The sequence below is a fragment of the Pinus tabuliformis genome, chromosome 1_2 (genome assembly GCF_031772625.1).
Source record: "Pinus tabuliformis cultivar Carrire ecotype Pingquan chromosome 1_2, CPIR1, whole genome shotgun sequence".
Classification (NCBI taxonomy): Eukaryota; Viridiplantae; Streptophyta; class Pinopsida; order Pinales; family Pinaceae; genus Pinus; species Pinus tabuliformis.
The window spans coordinates 1,085,265,805-1,085,289,074 of NC_142298.1; the positions used below are offsets into that span (position 1 = coordinate 1,085,265,805).

The 23,270-nt window shown below is 36.6% G+C and overlaps 1 protein-coding gene and 1 pseudogene across 1 annotated transcript; one reads left to right on the forward strand and one right to left on the reverse strand.

Moving 5' to 3' along the window:
- Positions 1-2,236: 2,236 nt before the first annotated feature.
- On the forward strand, positions 2,237-3,517 carry LOC149209933 (uncharacterized). Its single transcript, XM_089398819.1, has one exon. It carries the CDS (start codon positions 2,237-2,239, stop codon positions 3,515-3,517), a length of 1,281 nt encoding a protein of 426 aa, XP_089254945.1.
- A 12,304-nt stretch (positions 3,518-15,821) lies between these two features.
- On the reverse strand, positions 15,822-23,011 carry LOC149209934 (uncharacterized protein At5g48480-like; annotated as a pseudogene).
- Positions 23,012-23,270: the final 259 nt, after the last annotated feature.

The window sequence follows — 23,270 nt, forward strand, 5'->3', positions numbered from 1 at the left end:
TGATGGATCCGGAAGATATAACCACACAGGATAAGTCAACTTAAAGAAGATTTAAATTCTCCATATAAACTCTAATTGCAGTGATCTTATTCCATTGAAATTTTGGTATTTAATTTATCCATTATCCTCTTTTATTTATTAAAAAAAAAAAAAATTATTTACTCATCATTCTCTTTTTATGAGTGTAAAAAGGAGTAGTTTTTTTTCTCTTTATAATTGAACTTTACTTTTTATTTAACATAATTGTTTATATTAATAAAATAAATGAGTTAAAGGAGAAAATTTTAGCAAGCGATGCATTTTAATATATTTATGTTTTTTTTTAAATGATTATAAGTTCAATGAAAAAAGATTATTGTGATTTTTTTTTATATAAGAAAGTGGGAGATTTTATTAATTAAGTTTAAAATATAATGTTGAATAAATTAAAAATATTAAAAAGTAATAAAAATAATAAATTAATTCAATTCAATTTGTTATATTATAATTTTGTCTTTATTAGGATGGAAACGGGAGGATGGCTCTGCGTAGTGCGTCCTAGGGTTTGAGCTCTTGCTGTAACGACAGACTGCGCCAGACAGAGGATTTCCTGCTACTTCTGACAGGCTCAGGAACGTTCAACCCTAGCCAAACAGTACTATTTTCAATGGAGCCCCCTCGGGGGGAGGGCGATGCGCCTCCCCCACATACCAACAAAGGGCAGCATCAACATGCGAAAGGAAATGGAACAGTAAACCAAGAAGAGAATGCAGATATGAACTCTCAACGAACAAAGAAAGATATCACACCGCCAGAAGTTCGCTCAACAACATGCAAACCAGTTGCAGCTGAGCGTCCAAAAGTAGAACTTCCTGCTCATCGAATCAATGCAAGAATACAGTACATGAAGGACCATGCTCTGATAGGAAATTTTATCGGACTATGGCCAACAGAGAAGGAGCTAAGAGGCTGGATAAATGCAAAATGGCATCCCAAGGGACATATTACCTTGCAGCTAGGGCCAAAAGGGTTCTTCACTGCTATATTCAAACTGTCTGGAGGACAAAAACAGGGTGTTGGATGGAGGCCCTTATTTCTTCAATGCTGTTGGACTATTTCTCAGAAGATAAGTAGAACGCTTCAACCCGGACAAGGAGGATCTAAGCTGGGCTCCAGTCTGGATCTGACTGTACTCGCTGCCTGTGGAATACTGGGAGGAAGACTCATTACAGGCGCTCGGAAATGTTCTAGGATAATTTGTAAAGATCGCAGAGGAAACAAAAACCTGCAGATACACCTCATTTGCTCGTATCTGTGTATACATGAATCTCAATCGAGCTCTCCCAGATGTGGTAAGTGTCTCTCATGATGATATTGAATGGATTCAACTGATTGATTATGAACATGTTCCTTTCAGATGTCGCAGATGTCATGCCCTGGGACATCTATTTAGAGATTGCCCATTAACTCAAAAGCCCTCTCCTTCCTCTGGACCGGATGCCTCTAAGGTAGACGGTTTTACCAAAGTAGAAAATCGCCGAAAATCTCACAAGAAGCAAGCCTCAAAGACCAAGATTCTGCAATCCAACCCCTCAGGGCCTTCAACAAGCAATAGCTTGGATTTAGCTAATAATACAGATCTCAATATGGATTTGCCCTCCCCTTCAGATCCAGAAGCAGCTAAAGACAATCAGTCGAAACAGGTAGTACCCTTTAAGCCTCATGAAGATTCTCAAAACAAGGAAGCTTCTACCTCCGACAAGCAGAAGGAACCATTATGGACATCCCAAGAAATGCAGATGGATAACCCTCAATCGCAGGCCAATCTAGAAGCAGACTCTAATGAAGAATCGTACTATCCACAATTTATGGAGGAAGAAGCAGAAGCAATAGATATAGGGGACTTGGATATTCCAGGTTTAGAAAAGGCTTGCACAACAAATAATTTTGATGACACACCAATGGGGAAACTTGAAAATTTGGAACAAGTTCTATCAAGGGCGCAACGGAAAAAATCATTGGGTATACAAACTGGAGGACCCTGGGATGGAAGATTCATAGCCAAGGAAATCAAAAAGCGAGGAAGGAAAACTGATTTACAGAGGACAATCAGGATTGGACACATATTAGTGGAATCCGGTAGGTATTCCAAGCTAACCAAGTACTACAGATCTGAAAACAATCCTTCCCAATGAAGTTAATCTCATGGAATATAAGAGGGCTCAATGGCCCAAGAAAGATACAAATTCTTAAAAAAATGATAAAGCAAGAAAGTCCTCAAGTTCTGTTCTTGCAAGAAACCAAATGTAATTCTAATGCTTTAGACAGATTTGCTGCGAAAATTTGGCCAGGAAGTCTCAATGCCGCTGTGGATGCTGATGGAGCATCTGGAGGATTGGCGATTCTCTGGGACTCAAGAGCTATCAATCTCAACAACATTCATGCTCATAGGAACTTCCTTCAAGCATCCTTTCACATTACTGGGACAAATCTACATGGGCTCCTTACTAATGTTTATTTTCCTCAGGAAGCATCTCTCAAAGCTGAAATCCTCAACTCCCTCTCTGTTCTCAATCATAACAGGCAGCATCCCTTATGGATCTCCGGTGGAGATTTCAATATGATCACAAGATTGGAAGAAAAAAGAGGAGGACGATGCAGAGGTAGTCAGGAAGGATTCCCTCTAAAGGATTTCATTCAGGCTAACTGGCTCATAGACCTACCTTTCAACAATGGAATGTTCACATGGAATAACAGAAGAGCAGGGAACCAGCAGATAGCCTCTAAACTAGATCGGTTTTTGCTATCGGACAACGCTATCCATATCGGTGGAGACTTCTCTGCATCCATATTGCCACTCTCAGGCTCTGATCATTGGCCCATTTCACTTCAATGGTCACGTCCTGGAAATAAGATTCGCAGGCCCTTTCGTTTTGAAGCTTTTTGGATGACCCATCCAGAATTCCAAAAACTTATCAACACTGAATGGAACAATTTTTCCCCACCTCCAGGCTCAAAAATGTTCCAATTCCAACAAAAGCTTAAGAATCTAAAGGGTAAAATCAAGCACTGGAACCATACATCCTTTGGTAACATCTTCCAGGGCAAAAGCTCCATCGAATCAGAAATGAAGCAACTGCAGCAAAGGATTATTGATGAGGGACGTTCAGAGGAACTGTCAGAACAGGAAAAAACTCTTGATTTGCAACTTGCAGAAAGGGCTAGGCAAGAAGAAATGCTATGGAGGCAGAAATCAAGAGTCAGATGGCTTAGAGATGGAGAGAAAAACACAAAATTCTTTCACAGTACAACCATACAGTGTAGAATGCACAACAATATTACTCATATTCAAAATGAGCAGGGCATCAAAGTGGAAAAGCATGAGGAAATTGAAGGCGCTCTATTACATTACTTCAAGCAAATGCACCGGGAGCCAAATGGAGACAGATCACAAGCGATAGAGAAAATTACCAGGAACATTCCTAAACTCATCACTGATGAACACAACCAACTGCTTCTCAAACCAGTAGACCTATAGGAAGTGGAACAGGCAGTTCGACAACTGAAAGCTGGTAAAGCTCTAGGACCGGATGGATTTACATCAAACTTCTTCCACAGCTTCTGGGATCTGATCAAGACGGAAGTCTGGCAAGTGGTTGAGGAGTCACGATCTCTTCGATGGATGTTTCCAGGGATGAATGCAACATTCATAGCTCTGATTCCCAAGGTAGATCTGCCCAGCACTCCTGAAAAATATCGACCTATAGCTCTATGCAACATAATCTATAAGATTGTGTCTAAAATCATAGCATCCCGACTCAAACTGTTACTCCCTATCATTATCTCGCTAGAGCAATCCGGATATGTGGAGGGAAGGCAGATTACTGACGGCATTATCTTGACTCATGAAATAATTCACTCTCTGAGGACCTCTAAAAAGCCAGGTATGTTGCTCAAATTATACCTCTCAAAAGCTTTTGACAGCCTAAGTTGGATGTATATTGAAAAAGTTTTAACTGCTTTTGGTTTTGCTGCCCCCTGGATTAGATGGGTCATGAGCCTTATATCTTCCTCTTTCTTTTCTATTTTAATCAACGACATCCCCTCTTCTACCTTTCATCCTTCTCGGGGAATCCAGCAAGGTGATCCCCTCTCCCCATTTTTGTTTGTCATCATGGCTGAGGGTCTAGGCCACAGTATCAAATTTGCTCAGCAATCCCAGCTTCTCAGAGGCCTTTCCTTTCATAACTCCCCTGCCTTCACCCACCAGCAGTTCGTTGACGATAACATGCTTTATGGGCATCCCTCGGTCCAAGAAGCGCGTCAACTCAAAACTCTTCTTTTGGATTTCTCTGATGCCTCCAGAGCTTCCATCAACAAATCAAAATCGCACATTTTTTTCTTTCATACTCCCGCTCCCACTCAGTCTGCAATTATCCGCATTTTGGGATTCACCTTTGCTAAACTTCCTTCCACCTACCTTGGTGCTCCCCTGATAGCCTCGGCCCTTAAGCACTCTTCATGGAAAATCCTTCTAGAGAACCTGGAAGCATGGCTATCCTCTTGGACTCACAGATCTCTCAACATGGCAAGCAGGCTTGTTCTAATAAAAGCAGTACTTCAGGCCATGCCGTTATACCTATTCTCCATTTTAGCTGCACCCAAATGGGTTCTCAAAGAACTCATCCTTCTTCAAAGATCTTTTCTTTGGGGCAGTAAGCGAAAGTGGGCTCTGGTCAAATGGGAGACTGCATGCTTACCAAAGAAAGGAGGAGGAATAGGTTTAAGGGATCCCTCTCATAGCAATAAGGTTATGGGAGCTCAAATTTGGTGGAAATGGCTAGCTGAGCCATTCACACCGTGGGATTCTCTTTGGATAGTGAAATATGCTAGGAATTGTCCAATGGAGGAATGAATAAGACTATCAGAGGTCAACTTGGGATCAATTATGTGGAACTCTGCCCAGCAACATAAGACTCTCATTCAGTATCACAACTTCTGGGAGGTGAAAAATGGTAGCACGACAAGATTTTGGGGAGATTCATGGCAGCAGTTACCTAAACTAAAGGACCAAATCCCTCCTCATCCTCATATGGAGCAGGAAATGCAATCTCAGGAGGTAGTAGAAAACTTCTGGAGAAATTCATCGAACCATGATTACAGGGAATGGTTAAAAGCAAATCAAATTTTAAGGCATGGACCGGCCCATGCTCAATAAACCCTGGAAACAGAATTAATGAAAAGAAGAATTCAATATTCTGAGGATAAAGATATTCTAAGGTGGGGATATGAAGAAAAAGGCTCTTTTTCCACAAGAGAGGCCTACAACATCATGATCAAAGAGCACATGCTGCTAGATCCTCTTTGGAGTAAAATATGGGACCCCTCATTATGGCCGAAAATCTCTACATTTCTTTGGATCCTATGTCACAAAAAAATTCTAACATGGGATAACTTAAGAAAAAGAAGCTTTCAGGGCCCATCCATATGTCTGAATTGCAAACAAGAGGAGGAAACTACAAAGCATCTCATGCACTCCTGTCCGCTAGCTAAAAATCTCTGGGAAAAGGTCAGTTTTCGTTGTCAAAAGGAACGAAGAATCAATGGTGACATTATTGCTACTATCCGCAACTGGGCCCATAACCCTTATCAAAGTAAAATCTTAAATCTCCTTTGGAAGCTTATTCCAGGTTTCATCATGTGGGCCATTTGGAAGGAAAGAAACAACAGAATATTCAAGGACCATCACAGACAGTTGGAAGACATATGGAACATAATCTGTCAAAATATTGAAGAAACCATCTCTCTCAAAACTTGGTACCAGGAGGACTTCCCATCAACTCCCCAAGAACAATCTATATGGGCTAACTGGAATTTCAAATGGAGGCCCGATCAGCTGCCCAAAGAAACAAAATCGCCAAGAAGCCAATCTCCTAAGAAATGGCAATTTCCTCCCATCCATATGTACAAGCTAAATTTTGACGGAGCATCAAAAGGGAACCCAGGAAAATCTGGCTTTGGAGGGCTATTCAGAAATCATAAGGGAGATCCTCTCTTAACCTTCTTAGGCTCTAGAGGGTGGGACACCAATAACTCAGCAGAACTGGAGGGTCTCTGGCAAGGGTTACTAATTGCACAAGGTAGAGGTTTCTTCCCTCTAATTATAGAGGGTGATTCACAAATTATAATCAATATGGTCACAAGAATCCTTCAGGGATCCCCCTCGTGCAAAGTTTGTAACAGTTGGAGACTGGCCAACAGACTTCACTCTATCGAACGCTGGCTTTCCAACCATAGAGCAGTCACTCTGTTGCACACCCGCAGGGAAGGAAACAGAGTAGTGGACTTTCTTGCTAATATAGGAGTAGAATGTGGGCTACATATACATGTTGGACCAATTTCTAGCCTAGCCACTGACTCACAACTCCTGGAGCTCGACAATCTCATGCAGAAAGACAAGTATCAGGAGGAAGTGGATCCCCCGGATGTGGGTGACACAGGTGTCATTAATGGCTCTCATGCCAATTGTTATTAACGCGTACTGCATGCTGCATAGCAGTGGGGCTCCCCAGACCTTCACCTTAAGTAAAGAGGATAATCAGCATTTCGACGGAGATGGTGGTGTCTGGGCATTTATGGTGTACTCGGTTCGAAGCACGGCAAGGATGGTTATATTCAATACATCCCGACTCTTCCCTCTCATAGTGTGTTTCAATTCTTCTGGCTCTGAGTTCCGGTCATCAAAGGTTCCAGGAGGTAAGAGGGTCTTCTTTTTCAAAGGTACGCTTCGCAGGTTTCAGGCACGTCTCAGGGTTAAGCGGCTCTCTCATCCTTCTCAAACCCGCTCGGTGTGTATTTCTTGTTCTCTGGCTCAAGCATGTCTCTCAATTGATCTCTTTGTTGTTTCTTTTGTTTCTGTGGCCATTCATTCGCTCCTCAATATGGTCCGCCAAGGTGGCAGGAAGAGACCCAGAGGGCATCATGGTGATGGCTCTCCGCCTATAGCCAGCAGCTCTGAGAACCCTGATCATTCACCTGCCAATCTCCCTCCCTCTCATGCGAATGTGCAACCCTCCAGCCCTGCTTGTAGGCCTATCCCGAATAGTGCTTTTCAAACCACCCATTTTAAATTCCAGAGCAACCTCAATAGACATCTGATTTCTTCCCATATCACCATAATTCTCTCGGAAGAAGAAAACCAGATCCATCCTCTGGCTTGTATCGCTCCGGAGCCCTCTCAGAGCAGCGAGCAGCAGTTGACCATGGGTAGCCCGGAGAAAGTTCTGGTGGATCAGCCAGGCCATATTGACAGCCCAAGAATTACTCTGCCCCATGTAGGAAATTTCCCTGCTGAGGGGGATGGAACTCTGAATGATTCTAATCACCCAATTTCGATCCCTGAGGATGATAAGGCCGGCAATGAAGTTTTGTGTTTGGTTAGTGACCGTCCAGCAGAAGAGAAGAATCCTGGCGGGGACAAGGAAGCCTAAGGCCAAGCGGCATGGTTTTGTTTCATTTTTCTTTTTGTCTGTCAAGCAGATGATCGCTTCCAGGTTTCATTGAAGACATACATGGCTCAATTCCGTCGGCTTGATGATTTTGGTCATTTCCAGGGCAGTGGCAACGTTTTTACAGTCAGACTCGCAATGGTTAATCGCTTCCGTGTTCTCATGCACAATCTTCTTATCTACTGGTCCTTCTCTGATATGTTCTTCTGTCATGTAGTTTTTTGTAGCACTTATGCTCAGAATCCTTCCAGTCTGAGGCGAACTTGCTGTGTAAAGAGGCCTCATGAATCTTCTGAGGCCTCGATTACTTGTAAAATTATTTTTATTTTAAGTTAATAGATATTAGTCTTTGCCGAGAAAAAAAAAAATAATTTTGTCTTTATTAATAAAAATAAATAAATAAATCATAATACATATATCACATTGTACTAATTATAAATTAAACTTACATCATAGTACAATAATATTTATTTTTATTTACTTTACTTTCAACTTTTTAATGTTTGATTTAACTTTAATATGTATCACATTGTTACTATTTTAGAGTATTATGTTCCATCCAAATTAATTTGGGACCATTAAATCTAATAAACCTAAGCCAATGTGTAGGTAATTGATAACTATCATATAATTTTAAACTTGACAAACAACACAATAAATTAATATACAACCTTGTGATCCATTAGATCCCTGGAGCTTAGAAGCTATTGCTTAACCTCGATAATACTATAAACAAGAACTATTCAATTATTTAGAATTAATAACAAATATCACCAACAAGAAGTCCAAATATATATCTCCAACATTTAGTTTTTCACTTCAAAATGTTAATGACATAGATTATAATTTGATTAATTTCTCTTTGTGTTTTACCACCATAATCTTATTAACTTCTCTTAGCATTTTAAAGCCATAATCTTAGTAACTTCTTTTATTGTTTTAAAACCATAATAATCATGAATGCAAACTAGATGTTTTCCTAATGAAAATTTCCATTATGGTTTTTGCAATGTGATTCTAGACAATGTTAAGGATTTGGATCCTCCAAAATCCTTTTGAAAGTCAACAAATAAATAGCTCCACATTGTCAATAATAGAAGCTATTGTGAAATCCACTAGATACCATGGTGGTTAACAAGATAAGTCAACTTAAGGAAGATTTAAATTCTCCATATGAACTCTAATTGCAGTGATCTTATTCCATTGAAATTTTGGTATTTAATTTATCCATTATCCTCTTTTATTTATTAAAAAAAAAAGAAATTATTTACTCATCATTCTCTTTTTATTAGTGTAAAAAGGAGTAGTTTTTTTTCTCTTTATAATTGAACTTTACTTTTTATTTAACATAATTGTTTATATTAATAAAATAAATGAGTTAAAGGAGAAAATTTTAGCAAGCGATGCATTTTAATATATTTATGTTTTGTTTAAAATGATTATAAGTTTAATGAAAAAATATTATTGTGATTTATTTTATATAAGAAAGTGAGAGATTTTATTAATTAAGTTTAGAATATAATGTTGAATAAATTAAAAATATTAAAAAGTAATAAAAATAATAAATTAATTCAGTGCAATTTGTTATATTATAATTTTGTCTTTATTAATAAAAAAAAAAAAAAAATCATAATACATATACCACATTGACCTAATTATAAATTAAACTTATAGCATAGTACAATAATATTTATTTTTATTTACTTTACTTTCAACTTTTTAATGTTTGATTTAATTTTAATATGTATCACATTGTTACTATTTTAGAGTATTATGTTCCATCCAAATTAATTTGGGACCATTAAATCTAATAAACCTAAGCCAATGTGTAGGTAATTGATAACTATCATATAATTTTAAACTTGACAAACAACACAATAAATTAATCTACAACCTTGTGATCCATTAGATCCTTGGAGCTTAAAAGCTATTGCTTAACCTCGATAATACTATAAACAAGAACTATTCAATTATTTAGAATTAATAAAAAATATCACTAACAAGAAGTCCAAATATATATCTCCAACATTTAGTTTTTCACTTCAAAATGTTAATGACATAGATTATAATTTGATTAATTTCTCTTTGTGTTTTACCACCATAATCTTATTAACTTCTCTTAGCATTTTAAAACCATAATCTTAGTAACTTATTTTATCGTTTTAACACCATAATAATCATGAATGCAAACTAGATGTTTTCCTAATGAAAATTTCCATAGTTAGGAAAATCAATATATAGTTAAAAATGAGTTGTAATGTATATAAAAATTGCAAAACATTCCTAAAGATGATAGTTTTCCCATTATTATTATTTACAGAATATTATACATAGGACGATATGTTTAGTTTATTTAATATATATTTAAATGCTATCGATCATGATTAAATTATTTGCATTCACAATTTTAAAATTATTGTTCAATTTGTAATTGAGAAATGGTGGGAAGCTGGTTGATAATTTTAAAATTTTAATATGGAAGAAGTTGCAGTGGGAAGTTAGTTGATAGTTTTAAAATTTGAATATGGAAACATGTCAATCATGTCAGTTAGTTTAACCTGGTTGCTCGTCTTATTTAATCAAATAGGAGTGTTTGATATTCAAAGTTTAACTTAATTTCTATATATTTAGGGTTCATGTTTTTTTGCAACTCAAACCAATGTCCAACTCAAGCCATTCTGCTTTTTCTATTGAAACCGAAATCAACCATTTTATCTCTCACTTGATGTGATCCTTAATGTGTCCTTCACCCACTCATTACAACAAATTATAATTTTTTGCATAACCCTATTTCCTCCTTGAGATCCTAAAATAAAATATCAAAGACCAAAATTTGATCTCATCACTTTCTTTTGTTTTTTCAAATCGAAATATTAATTTCCAAAGTTATAAACTTTAGAAATATGAGCTACAAAGCCAATATAACTAACTAAATTATTTATCATGCTTTTCTTAAGTTTGAACTTATGAAGAATTAAAAAAACTCCTAAATAAGTCAATTTTTAAGATATCTTTTGCAGGCATGGACAAAGGCCTATGCAAAGATACCTATTTGAGCTACAATTTTAATAGATGCCATGAACATCATGGCCAATATGATCACTACAACATCTTATACATTATTTTTATTCAATATCCAACTCTGAAATATTTTCTCTCATATGCAACAAATATGTGATAAAAAAAGAATGAGACCCCTTCATTTATTAGCAATCTAGCATTTAACATAGCTTGATAGACATCTAAGGTTAGAGTTAGGGTTTTCACATGTGATTCCAATCAATGTTAGGGATTTTGATCCTCTAGAACCATTTTGAAAGTCCAAACATGAATAGCTTAGCTTTATCAGTAATGGAAGCTAATGTGACATTCACTAGATACCGTGGTGATTAACATGATATGTCAACTTGTTAAACATATAGATTATCCATAAGAGATCTAATTCAAGTGATCTTAATATCATTAGAAATCCCTTGAAATGTATAATGTCGTAAGATTTTGACTCCAAAAATGATCCCTTAGGGCCACAAATGGGCTCTAGAACAATCTATACCCGAAATATCCAAAACAAGATTTTCCACTAGAATGGAGCTTGCAAGCCAATGACTTTAATTTTTCTAGCGGCAAAGTATCAAAGTAAAAGTAAAATTATAAAAATGATCCATTCTTGATCATATATCCCCATTTAGAGAGGCTTTTGGTTCCCAAGAGGTGAGGAGATTTTTCTTTTGTCTTCTCCTTATCGGTACCATTTGGGCTTACTCACCGATTGTTTTTGAATATCTTTTTTATTTTATTTTATGAAGGTCAAGTGTCAACTCCACATTGGAGGTAGATGAAATTACACATCTTCATGGTACGTGGCTGTAGAATGAGTCTCTAGGCTCAACGATAGAACTTATTAAGATTTTAAAAGGCTTGAAATTGTTTTTATGGTTATGTCATGTAAACATTTAGTGATAGTTTTTCCCATAATTTTTTTCATGGTATTTTTTTGTAATATGTCATATTAAAGAAATAAAATTCCAATCAATTTTCTTTTTTTTTTCTCAACGATAAAGACTTTGTTGGGGCTTTTGAGTATTATTTATCTTTGCTCTATCTCTGCCCAAAATGAATTATGTACTTGTGTAAGAGAAAAAATGGACTTGAATAGAGTGAAATAGATGCTACTTTCAGTGTGAATTGGCTTCCTGAGTTTGTTAATAAAGAGACCTCCTTTGCAACAAAGGTAACACTCTTGTATTAATGGACAGACCTAAATAATTATTATAAAATTTGACATAAAAACCATACAACTGCCATGCATTTATTTGTAAAGAGAATTGAAAGTAGATTTGAAATAAAAACCATAAAACTGTCATGCATTTAGTTGTAAAGAGAATTGAAAATAGTTCCATTAGAAATGATAGCATATCATTATAATTGGAGCTCTGTGGATTAAATCCATGTGAATAAGAAAGAACAAACAAATAATTATATTATATTATCCAATTATATCATAAAACCAAACCATTCACTTATTGTGAAGCCATTCACTTTTGTAGCAAAGAAGTAATTTTCTTGTTTGAAAGGACGTATAGAGAGTGATAAAAAAAATTGAATTTAAACATTGACCGAACATACAACGACTCATAAATTTAACTTTAATGAAATATGAACTCTGAAAATAAATATGGTGTATCCACTTTTAGTCATAATAATCATGAATGTAAACTGATATTTTCCCAATCAAAATTTCCATTCAGCAAAATCAATCAATATATAAAATAGATGTTTAAAACGAGTTGTCATGGATGGAACAATTGCAAAACATTCGTGAAGATGATGGTTTTCCAAATATTCTTACTTATAGGTCAATGCTATATTTCGATGATATGTTTACTTTATTTCATATATATAGTTAGATGCTATTGAGCATGATTAAATTATTTGCATTCACAATTTCAATCGGGGGTGGGAAGCTCGTTGATAGTTTTAAAACTTGAATATGGAAAATTGTAGTACTGAGGAGAAGTTGTTGTTATTTAGAATGTTGTCAAAAAATGGTACATACATTCAATATAAACTTATTTTGAAATGTGGATGGAAAATTCAAAATAAACATATCCCAAAAATGTGGATGGACATTGGCGTGGGTTCATTTGGTCTTTTCCCACACGCTGTAATTATTTCCAGAGGCGGCAACCACGAAGTCTGTAGAAGGCGCACTATTTCCCAAATTAGAAATTAGGATCAACTCATCAATTACAATACCAATAGCAATAGCAATAGAGAACCCTTTGCAAAAGTTTCTTCTCGTAGCGTTCCAAGCGCAAGTTATAGTTTACAGCCACCGTCTTATGCTGGAATAGTTACAAATTCAACAAAACAACAGGAAGAAGTAGATACTGTGGTCAATAAGATTAATAGGGGTGGCTTGAGGGTTGTTTCTTTCATACACTTCTCTACTTGATCCCTCGTAACCATATCATCATCCTCACGTTTAACGCCATAAGCATGGCATTGAATTACTAATCTGTGAACAAGTGCCTTCAAGTGTAGAGTTCCACCCGCAATGAGTAATAAAACCTCCTCACCTTCAGTTTTTGTTTCTCCCGCTCACATCAAAACACTGATTACACATTTATATTCATCTCATAAAAAAGAATCTGGGCAGGACTACAAAATTTGAATTCAAAATTTTGGGCGGCAATGTCTAATTTGAAATGCTAGACGGGGACTCGGGGAGGTGTCATTGAATGAATGTACATGGACGTATTGAATGAAGTGTTGAACTTCGAGTGGTGCAGTCTGAATGTACCTGGATGTATTGAATGAAGTGTTGAAGTCTAAGCGGTGCGGTCAGATAAATCAAGTTTCAATGATGAAGCTGCTGGAGTCAAGCCGTGAACCCTGTCAGGGAAACCATGGTGATGGATGAACATGTATGTTTATCTTGCTATTCACTAAGACAATCATTAGCTCAGTGACTTGTTCTTAAGAGTTTCCGGATTCATATTAAGACAATCATTAGCTCAGTGACTTGTTCTTAAGAGTTTCCGGATTCATATTGCTGCTGGACAAAAATCTGGGTTAACACTCAAAGTAATAATTTCCCCTCAAATACTATGTGCACAAAATGATTACTGAATGAAAATTTAATGTGCCTATTTGTTTTTCATAAATTGGATTTGGATTTGCTTGGCTTTTATAAATTTTTGAATAACACCTACTTCAGGAAAGTACAATTTTCACTGTATTTTTATTTAATACAAATACACACAATCATGGCATACAAGTACACACAATCATGGTTGCACGTTGAAATTACAATAACAGAAGTGGCAAATGAAATGAATGACAAAATTATTTTGTACATAAGATATTTCCTCAACAAAGTTGCTTAATTATGTCGATAGGCATTATATTATGCTTAATTATGTGGATATTCTTATTTCCTCATCAGAGTTGTTTAATTATGCTGATAGGAATTATATTGTGCTTAATTATGGTTATATTATATTGTGAGATTCTTGTTGGTGACACTATTTGAATCTCAACAGTGTCGTCCCTTTAGGAAATGTGGGCCGTCGAACTTAATAATTGGTTTCAACACTTCGACGATTACTACTTGATAATTGGTTTCAAGACTTCGGCAGCTACTACTCACTGGTTTCATCCGGAAACTAATCAATCGACCAGTTTCAACACCCCACATCTAGAAATACACGGAGACTTGCTTATTCAGTGACTTACTCAGAGAATCCAAGATTTATGGATTACGGTGTGAAGCGTATCCCTTTTTATCCACTGAGCTATAAAGCTCGGATTAAGTCTCAACCTTCGACCAACCGAGCCCACCCCCACTCTATCTAGCCTTCTTGGCTTGCTTAAGGACCTTCCACTAAATCTGTCACGTAAGGGAGAATCAAGTTTCATGTTGAGCTTTCTGTTAACATCAATGTTGTATAATATTTCAATTCTTGCGCAACTCAATTCCAACTGAACTTGGGCATATTTTCATGAGTATGCATGTTTTCCAAGACAAAAATGTGCCCAATGTTAAGGGGGTCTTGATTCAATGGTATTTTGAAGGCGACGAGACATGTTTTGCCCCTCGGTGTATTGTCTCACCATGCAAGTAGGTCGTTTCATGCACTTGGGACCAAGATCCCCCCATAGTGGTTTCTTAGCCATAGGGATCATTCAAGAGTGTTATGGGTCATAAGCCAGTAACTATCTATTCTCAAATATAACATATTGCGAAGGGGCTCGCTTGGCACACAAGGATGTTCCGAAGCATCTTTGTCACAAAAATTAAAAAACTGTGGCCAAGATATGTAAACATTTTTTGATAAATACCTTAACCGTGTTGTAAGAAAATCCATGCAAAATTAGGGAACCTAATGGCACAATATCTACACAAACTCCACAACTTTGATTTGGTATTTCAGTGTTGCTTGAGGCCAAATAATTAGGAAACCTAATTCCCACTTCTTTGTGACTACATAACCCATTTGTTTACACTGGGTAAAAGTTGTGAATTCAGGAACTCGGTTGGCTATGAATTAAAATTAATCATGAGAGTGGTGTCAATTGCAATTATTGAAATCATAGCTGAGTTCAATTTAAAGTTCATCATGTAAATGATGCATAATGAAGGTCACAAAACAACACAGTGGGTAGTAGGGATTTGAGAGGAGAGTTGGAAGGGGGGAGCACCTTAGAAATACGCTTGATGTTGTGGTACATCATTGATTTCTTTATGGCTTCCATGAGTGTGATTCCCAACAAAGTACCCATGGGCCATCACCATCTCTAAAATCAACTGCATAGCTTTATTTCCTTGCCTCTAAATTCTTGAGCAAGTAAGCAAATAATTTCAAGATTTAAGACCACGGATAGCTACTAAGGTGACTGGTAGTGCTATTGCTATTAAAATAAGCATTCAACAACATATTCAAAGGAGGCCTAATGATTATTTCGCTTACATTACAACCACATCAAAACATTCATTCATTAATAAGCCATTCATTCATGCAATTCTTATGAAAATACCCATAGAAACATATTTAAAGGCTGACATCAATAATGAACTTGATTTCAAAAAAGTTCCAAAATATTACATGTCTGAAACAATTGTTATCATGAATCTGTCTAAAAAGACCTGTAACAGTAGCAAAGAAGGGCATATGTACATACCCTCCCTAAAACTTAGTCAAGATGCTTACAAAATTTACACTGGATAACTTTTCTCTGACGCTCATCTTCTAATGTCAAATTACGAGTTCGGCCAAAGTAGATTCAAAGAAAAATGATTACACACAAAATACATAAAACTTAAGCCTAGGCTTAAGCTTGAGCGTGGTCCTCAGCTACAAACATATTCTTTAATGGGAGTAGCGAGAGTCCATACAAAACCATAGGGATCCTTCACCTTTCTATATCGTTGTCCCCAAGGACACTCCGAAACCTCTTCAATAACAATTGCCTTGGCCTCCACCATTAGTTTAACTGTCACATTGACGTCGTCCATCTCCAAATGGAGAATTCGGAGGTGCCCTTAAGGGCCATGGACCATATCACCTCTGCACCAGCCTCCTTGTTAGAAATTGTAATTACTCCGGCATGTGGAGTTAGCGAAAATTAGAGAGTAAGTTAATTGATTGTTGAGTGTTGAGTATTGGAGTGTTAAGTCAAGTCCAGTTAAGTGATAGAGGACCTTTAGTGTGTGGTTGCATGTGGTCGCATGTCAATATATTCTAGGCAAGTTGGTAGTTGGAAAAGGCTAAATACGCCTCACCATGAATTAAAAACAAATACAACACAAAGACACACAACTTCATTAACTTATTTGCTCAGTTACATCACACTTATATAGGAAATATGTGCAACCAATTCCTAACCACACAAACTAATTATGTTCAACCACCTACAACTAATTCAGTTCAACCACTCATAACTAATTCTATTTCTACATTATTCTCACATCCTCCCTTAATGGAGAAATGGATTTTCTACAATGCCTAACTGACTTCTAAAAACTTCAAATTTGATTTTACCAAGGGGCTTAGTAAATATATCAGCCACATTATCCTTGGTGTTACAAAATATCAATCCAATTTCATTTGACTCAATTTTCTCACGTACAAAGTGGTACTGTAACTCAATGTGTTTTGTTCTAGCATGGTAAACTGGATTATGTGCTAATTTGATAGCACTTTGATTATCACAATTGATACATGTTGCACCACTTTGCGCTTCTTCAAGATCTGCAAGAATTCTCCGCAACCAAATAGCTTCACAGGTGGCATTGGTCAAAGCTTTGTACTCTGATTCTGTTGATGATAAAGAAACAGTTGGCTGTTTCTTACTACTCCAAGATACGACCCCTGATCCAATATGGAATGCATAGCCAGAGGTAGATCGTCTGTCATCTGGATTTCCTGCCCAATCTGAATCAGAAAAACCTGTCAGTGCAACATCAGATACATCAGTATACATAATACCAAGATTCACTGTTCCCTTTAAGTATCGGAGAACTTTCTTTGCAGCATTCCAGTGATTTCCTGAAGGCTTAGCCATGAATTGACTAAGGATACTGACTGTGTATGCAATGTCTGGTCTTGTAGTGGTGAGATAGTTCAAACTTCCCACTAACTGACGATATAATGTTCCATCTGCCTCTTTCGATCCATCTTCTTTGTACAACTTTGCATTCTGTTCTAAGGGAGTTGACATAGCTTTGCAATCTGTCATATTGAACTTTTTAATAATCTCCTTTGTATATTTGCTTTGAGTGATCAAAGTTTTACCAGGTTCTCTCCATACCTCAATTCCTAAGCAGTAATGCATTTCACCCAAATCTTTCATTTCAAAAACCTGTGACAACTGAACTTTAATTTCTTCAATTAATTTGTGAGCACTGCCTGTTATAATGAGATCATCCACATATAAAGATATTAAAGCAACATTTCCTTTTTCATCTTTCTTAAAATACAAGTTAGGATCATTTTTGCTTTTCACAAATCCATTCTGAAGAAAGAAGGTATCAATCTTTACATACCATGATCTTGGTGCCTGTTTCAAACCATACAATGCCTTTCTTAACCTGCAAACCAGATGCTCCTGTCCCTGTTTGACAAACCCTTCAGGTTGAACCAAATAAACTTCTTCCTTTAAATCACCATTTAGAAAAGCAGATTTGACATCCAATTGATGTATATTCCAATTATGTTTTGTGGCTAAGGCAATCAGTAATCTAATTGTATTCAACTTAGCTACTGGTGCAAAAGTGTCTTCATAATCAATTCCCTCCTGTTGAGCATATCCTTTTGCTACTAATCTTGCCTTAAATTTATCAATTGTACCATCTGCTTTAAATTTTGTTTTGTACAACCATTTGCTTCCAATTGGAACTTTATTTTCAGGAAGTTCCACTAATTCCCATGTTTGATTTTTCATAATAGAAGCATACTCATCATTCATAGCATTAATACATGGTTCATGTTGTTTAGCCTGCTCATAATCAATTGGTTCTTCAACATTCATTATATTAGACATTAAGGCATAGTCTCTATACCTTTCAGGAAGCCGAGTCTGTCGGGACGACCTTCGTGGTGTGGGTGTTCCATCCATGATTCATTGGCTTTGAGGTGTATCACCTCCTTGTGATGACTCACTGCTGCTATCATCCTGATCCTGTACCTGTACCTGGACCTGTTCCTATTCTTGCTTAATCAAAGTATCAAGCTTGAGATGTGCATCATTAGAAATAGGCCATGTATCATTCTTTGTGTTACTTTTATCAGTCTGCTCATGAAACAATACATCACGACTTGCAAATAGTTTATGGGAACTTGAATCATACAATTTATAGGCTTTCTGATCCGTACAATATCCAATGAAAACACACTTGATGGACTTGGCATCAAGTTTGCTTCTGTTAGCCTTAGGAATATGAGCAAAAGCAGTACATCCAAAGACTTTGAAATGACTCACATCAGGTTTATAACCATAAAGAACCTCAAAAGGAGTTTGAAAAACTAATTTCTTAGTGGGACATCGATTCTTCAGATAAACAGCAGTGTTAATGGCTTCTACCCAGAAACCATTAGAGATGTTCTTACCTTGCAGCATACTACGAGCAGATTCCACCAAGGTTCTATTCCATCGCTCAGCAACACCATTTTGCTAAGGGGTATGTGGCACTGTGAACTGTTGTTGAATTCCATTAGATTTACAATAGGTGTTAAATGCTTTTGATTTATATTCACCCCCTTGATCAGATCTGAGTATTTTAATGCACTTTCCTGTTTGTTTTTCAACCATATTTCGAAACTCTTTAAAATACTCAAATATATCACTTTTCCTTCTAATGAAATAGACCCAGGTATATCTAGATCTATCATCAATAAAAATAACAAAGTATGAAGCACCACCAAGAGATCTAGTTTGCATAGGTCCGCATACGTCAGTGTGAATTAATTCAAGAATATCATACTTCCGTTTCTCAGTATGAACAGGAAACTCTTCTCTATGCTGCTTACCAAGTGCACAAGCTTCACATGGTAAATGTTCACACTTCATAACAGGAAGACCTTCAACCATTGATTTTCTTTGTAACAACGATAAATCATGGTAATTTAGGTGCCCATACCTGTGATGCCATAATTCTGCTGTCGATGTCTCTTGGGATGTCAATGCAACATGGCGCTTGACTGTCACATCCAATCTGTATAATCCTCCAACCCTGGTACCTGTAGAAACAACCTTGTAGTGGTCCTGAACATCTTTCACTATACACCCCAATTTACCAAATTCTACTTTTAAATGATTATCAGTGATAGTGGAAACAGATAGCAAATTCTTTTTAAGAGCAGGTACATACATCACATTATGAATCTGTCGCATTTGTCCATTAGGTAAGTACACATTTATTATGCCATAGCCTTGAACTTTAAGTGACCTATCATCTCCTAGGTAAATGTGTGTACCATCAGATTTCTCATAATATTTATCATACCATTCTTTATTACAAGTCATGTGTGCCGATGCACCAGAATCTATAAACCAAGCATTCTCATCATCAGTTTCAGTAGACAATGCAGCATCAGAAAGAAATAACTTTAGATTTTTAAATCCATCATTCACTGAGGTGTCTTTGTTTGTGTAATTTCCATTATGCCTGCTATTCATTGTAAGAATTAGATTTTGTGTGATAAATAAAAGAGTGACAACTTGTGGATTTGTGTGTGGATTATTTGTTTTGTATTCTGTGTCTTTTCAAAAAAATTCGTATCAGAGCTAGGTTAAGCTAGAGCTTTCAAACCAAGAGAGCATGCTTGGAGAACCGCACCATGTGAGCGTTAAGTCACACCGACCGAGAATAATGAAGTATTTTTAGTCTGTCACCGTAAATAAAGGAATGTGTCGTCACCACCATCCTAAGGCAATAGTGGAGTCGTTGTCAATAGTTCGTAGAGCTGTAGCTATCGTTTTGTTTCAAAACAAAGTGAGGGTCGAAGCACTGATTGTGTAAACCATCATCGTTGCGTTCTCGTGCATGTGAGTCACCCAAGTGTTCGAACAAATTTAAGTTTTTGTTAAATTCAACATTATTGCAAAGTTTTTTTAGAAGACGAAGTCAAAGTTTTTAAAATGGGCATAGTCAAGGTTTAATTGAAAGGCTTTTATTTTAAAACAACTGCCTAAAATTTGGAAGGTTTATTTGAGTTGAAGTTTAAAAAGGAAGATGTATTGAAGTTTAAGTACATTCAAAAGTGTGAATGTTTTATGATAATGAAAAATAAGGTTCATAAATAAAACTAATTTTTTATTTTCAAAAAAAAGGAAGAAGGTTTTTTATTGGAAAGCGTGTTTTAGAGATTTGTAAAGTCCATCATTTATTTGGTTTTTTGTCAAGCATGACAGTGTTTTGGTGAAGATTGTGCTTTATGGGGGTGCATATTGAAAATCATATTTTTTTGGGGGGCGATATGGAAGGCAACCTCATGCAATCAACAAAGCAGTTATAAAACAGAGGAATGACCGCATTCATGGGTCGCAAAGCACAACTGAAGCATATTAAGAAAAGAAATCGAAAAGAAGAGGCAAAGATCATTGCCATGGTTAGAGAGGTTCAGGCAGTAGTCAAGGAACTGAGAAGTCTAGCAGAATACAAAGAAGAAATCGATGGTGATTAGTGTAGCTTTGATCTGCTACCACCTCTTATGTTTACAGGTGAATATTTTGATAATTTGGTTATCAAGATGTTGACTTTTCTTAAAGCTAAAGAGTTAATGGAGTACGAGTCTCATAACCCATATGATGCAGTATGCGATGCTTTAGCATTGAATTTTATAAAAGATCCATTGGATGAGAAGTGTTTATGCAAGGTAGAAAAAGCTACAGCTTCCAAGGAAGCATGGAAGTTCCTAGAAGCAGAGTTTGGTGCAAGGGGGAGTGACATGCAACATCAGGTTATGTCACAAGCAAAGAATTCAGTTGTAGATCTGAGCATAGATGAGCAAGACTCTGAGAGGAAAAAAAAGCTTGGAGAATCCCACTCAAAAGTGGATGATGGTTGTCAAGACCATAAAATTGAAACCCATTATGCAAGCATGCATATGGATGAAGAAGATGCAATAAAGATTGCAGAGAGAGAAGAAACAACCTCTGAAAGAGCATATAAATGCTCAATGACTCCACTGTAATGTGGATTATACAGATGATGGTGAATCCCGCTGTGATGAGACACATGTGGATGATAATTGAAACGTTATATGTGAATTTGTGAATCCAGCTACAGCTGATGGATTTTGTGAAGTGGAAATTGTTATTGAAATTGATAATGAACACATGCATGCTCGGATATCCCACCATAGTGTGGATGAACATTATTTTGATGATATGTGTGCTTTGTTTCTTGAAACAACGATTGATTGTGGAAATATAGTAAGTGCCATGTTTCATGAAGCATTGAAGGGTGAAGCTGCCACTGTAGTAGCAAGATATGAAACAGTTGGAACTGCTCATGAAGCAGTATGTGATCTACCAACAGTTGACGATCAAGAACATGATTAATTTATTGAAGAGTTTTTTATGATAATGTCCACTAAGAGTATAACAATGGAAGACAACCTCCATGCGGTTGAAAAGAAGGCAGATGTAGAGTAGGAAGCTCTCACGAAAGAGAGTCATATTAAAGATGTTTTAAACATTGTTCTTTAATATGTAGGTGTTCAGAATAGCATGGGAGCAAAAGTTGAAAGCATGGTTGTTAATAATTTTGATGCATATTTGAAGCTTATAGAAGAATGGATTCAAAAACCAATAGAACAAATTGATGTGATTCTTAAGTCAGTAGCTGGAACAAAAGAATTGAATGAAATGGTGAATAATGATCTTGAGTGTGCAGATTACAGGAAAAAAACAATAGTACCTCATGATGAAAACGAAAATAATGATACAAAAGACAAAGATGAATGCATTGAAACCATTTTTCAGCAATGGAGTCAAGAATATATGAGATTCTGCTATCAAGAAATATTGCAGAAAGAAAGTCGGGAATATGAAGTGAAAGAAGCAGAGAAAATAAGACAATTTGGAGATGCAATGTTACAGAAGTAGTCCATGGTTGAACGAATATGTGAAGAGAAAGATGTAGTAGACAAGATCAAATTGTTTCTCAGAACAAGTTCAAGACAAGTCAAAGAAAAATTGTAGCAACAACAAGTGAATACAGCCTACAACAAGAGAGTTCAGTAGAGAATGAAGCAATTTCGAGGATTCGAAATTTAGAAGAAGAGAAAAAAATACAAAATTGTGAAATTCTTGAGACATTGTAAGCCTAGCTGAGACATAGACCAACACGCATGTGTCAATGATAATTGAGTCAATTTCTATTGTAATTCTAATAGGCATAGTTGAGTCGTGTTGAGTCATACAGTCGTAATTAAGGGGGAGTTTTAGAAATTGTAATTACTACCACATGTGGAGTTAGCTAAAATTAAAGAGTAAATTAACTGAGTGTTGAGTGTTGAGTATTGGAGCATTGAGTCAAGTCGAGAAGTGATAGACAACTTTTAGTGTGTAGTTGCATGAGTTTGCATGTCAAGATATTTTAGGCAAGTCGCTAGTTAGAAAAGGTTAAATACCCTTCATTGGGTTCATTGTAAGAATGAGGTTTTGTGTGATCAATAGGAGAGTCGTAGCTCATGGATTTGTGTGTGAATGATTTTTTTGTCTCCTTTGTCTTTCCAACACTCCTCAGTCTTATCATAGACCATAACCTAAGCAACACCAAACTTTAAATGGGCGTGAAGGATGAGAGGGAGCTCCTGGTCAGCCTTATGCTTGGGATGATGTGACTTCGCAATTCCTTCAGCATCAAACATATGCTTATAGAAACCTATGGGGTCCCCAACCTGTAGAGCCTCCACAATCAATTAGGGTTTGAGAATAGAGAACGTCGACAGCTTAACCACAACAATGTTTCCCTTATCATTCTCTGCCATGGCTGCCACATTCTCCTGAGCCATTTTTTCGCTCACACTCACAAATACAAAACACTCCTCTTACTCAGAAGGAAAGCGGAAACATAGTCGGTCAGACTCAAACATAACTACTCTAACCTCTAGACCATAACCTCTAGGAAGTGGTCTAGAGGTTGTCCTAGAAAAGGGGCTTAGTTCTTAGGATCACGAGCACTAAACTGAGGAATTTAGGTCATAACCATTGGTAGTCATGTTGTGAGTGCAGATGGAGGCTACCACACAGTCACAGTGTCAAGGGTGTGTT

Coding starts and splice junctions, on each gene's coding strand:
- LOC149209933 (XM_089398819.1), top strand. CDS start 2,237: ATGATAAAGCAAGAAAGTCCTCAAGTTCTGTTCTTGCAAGAAACCAAA.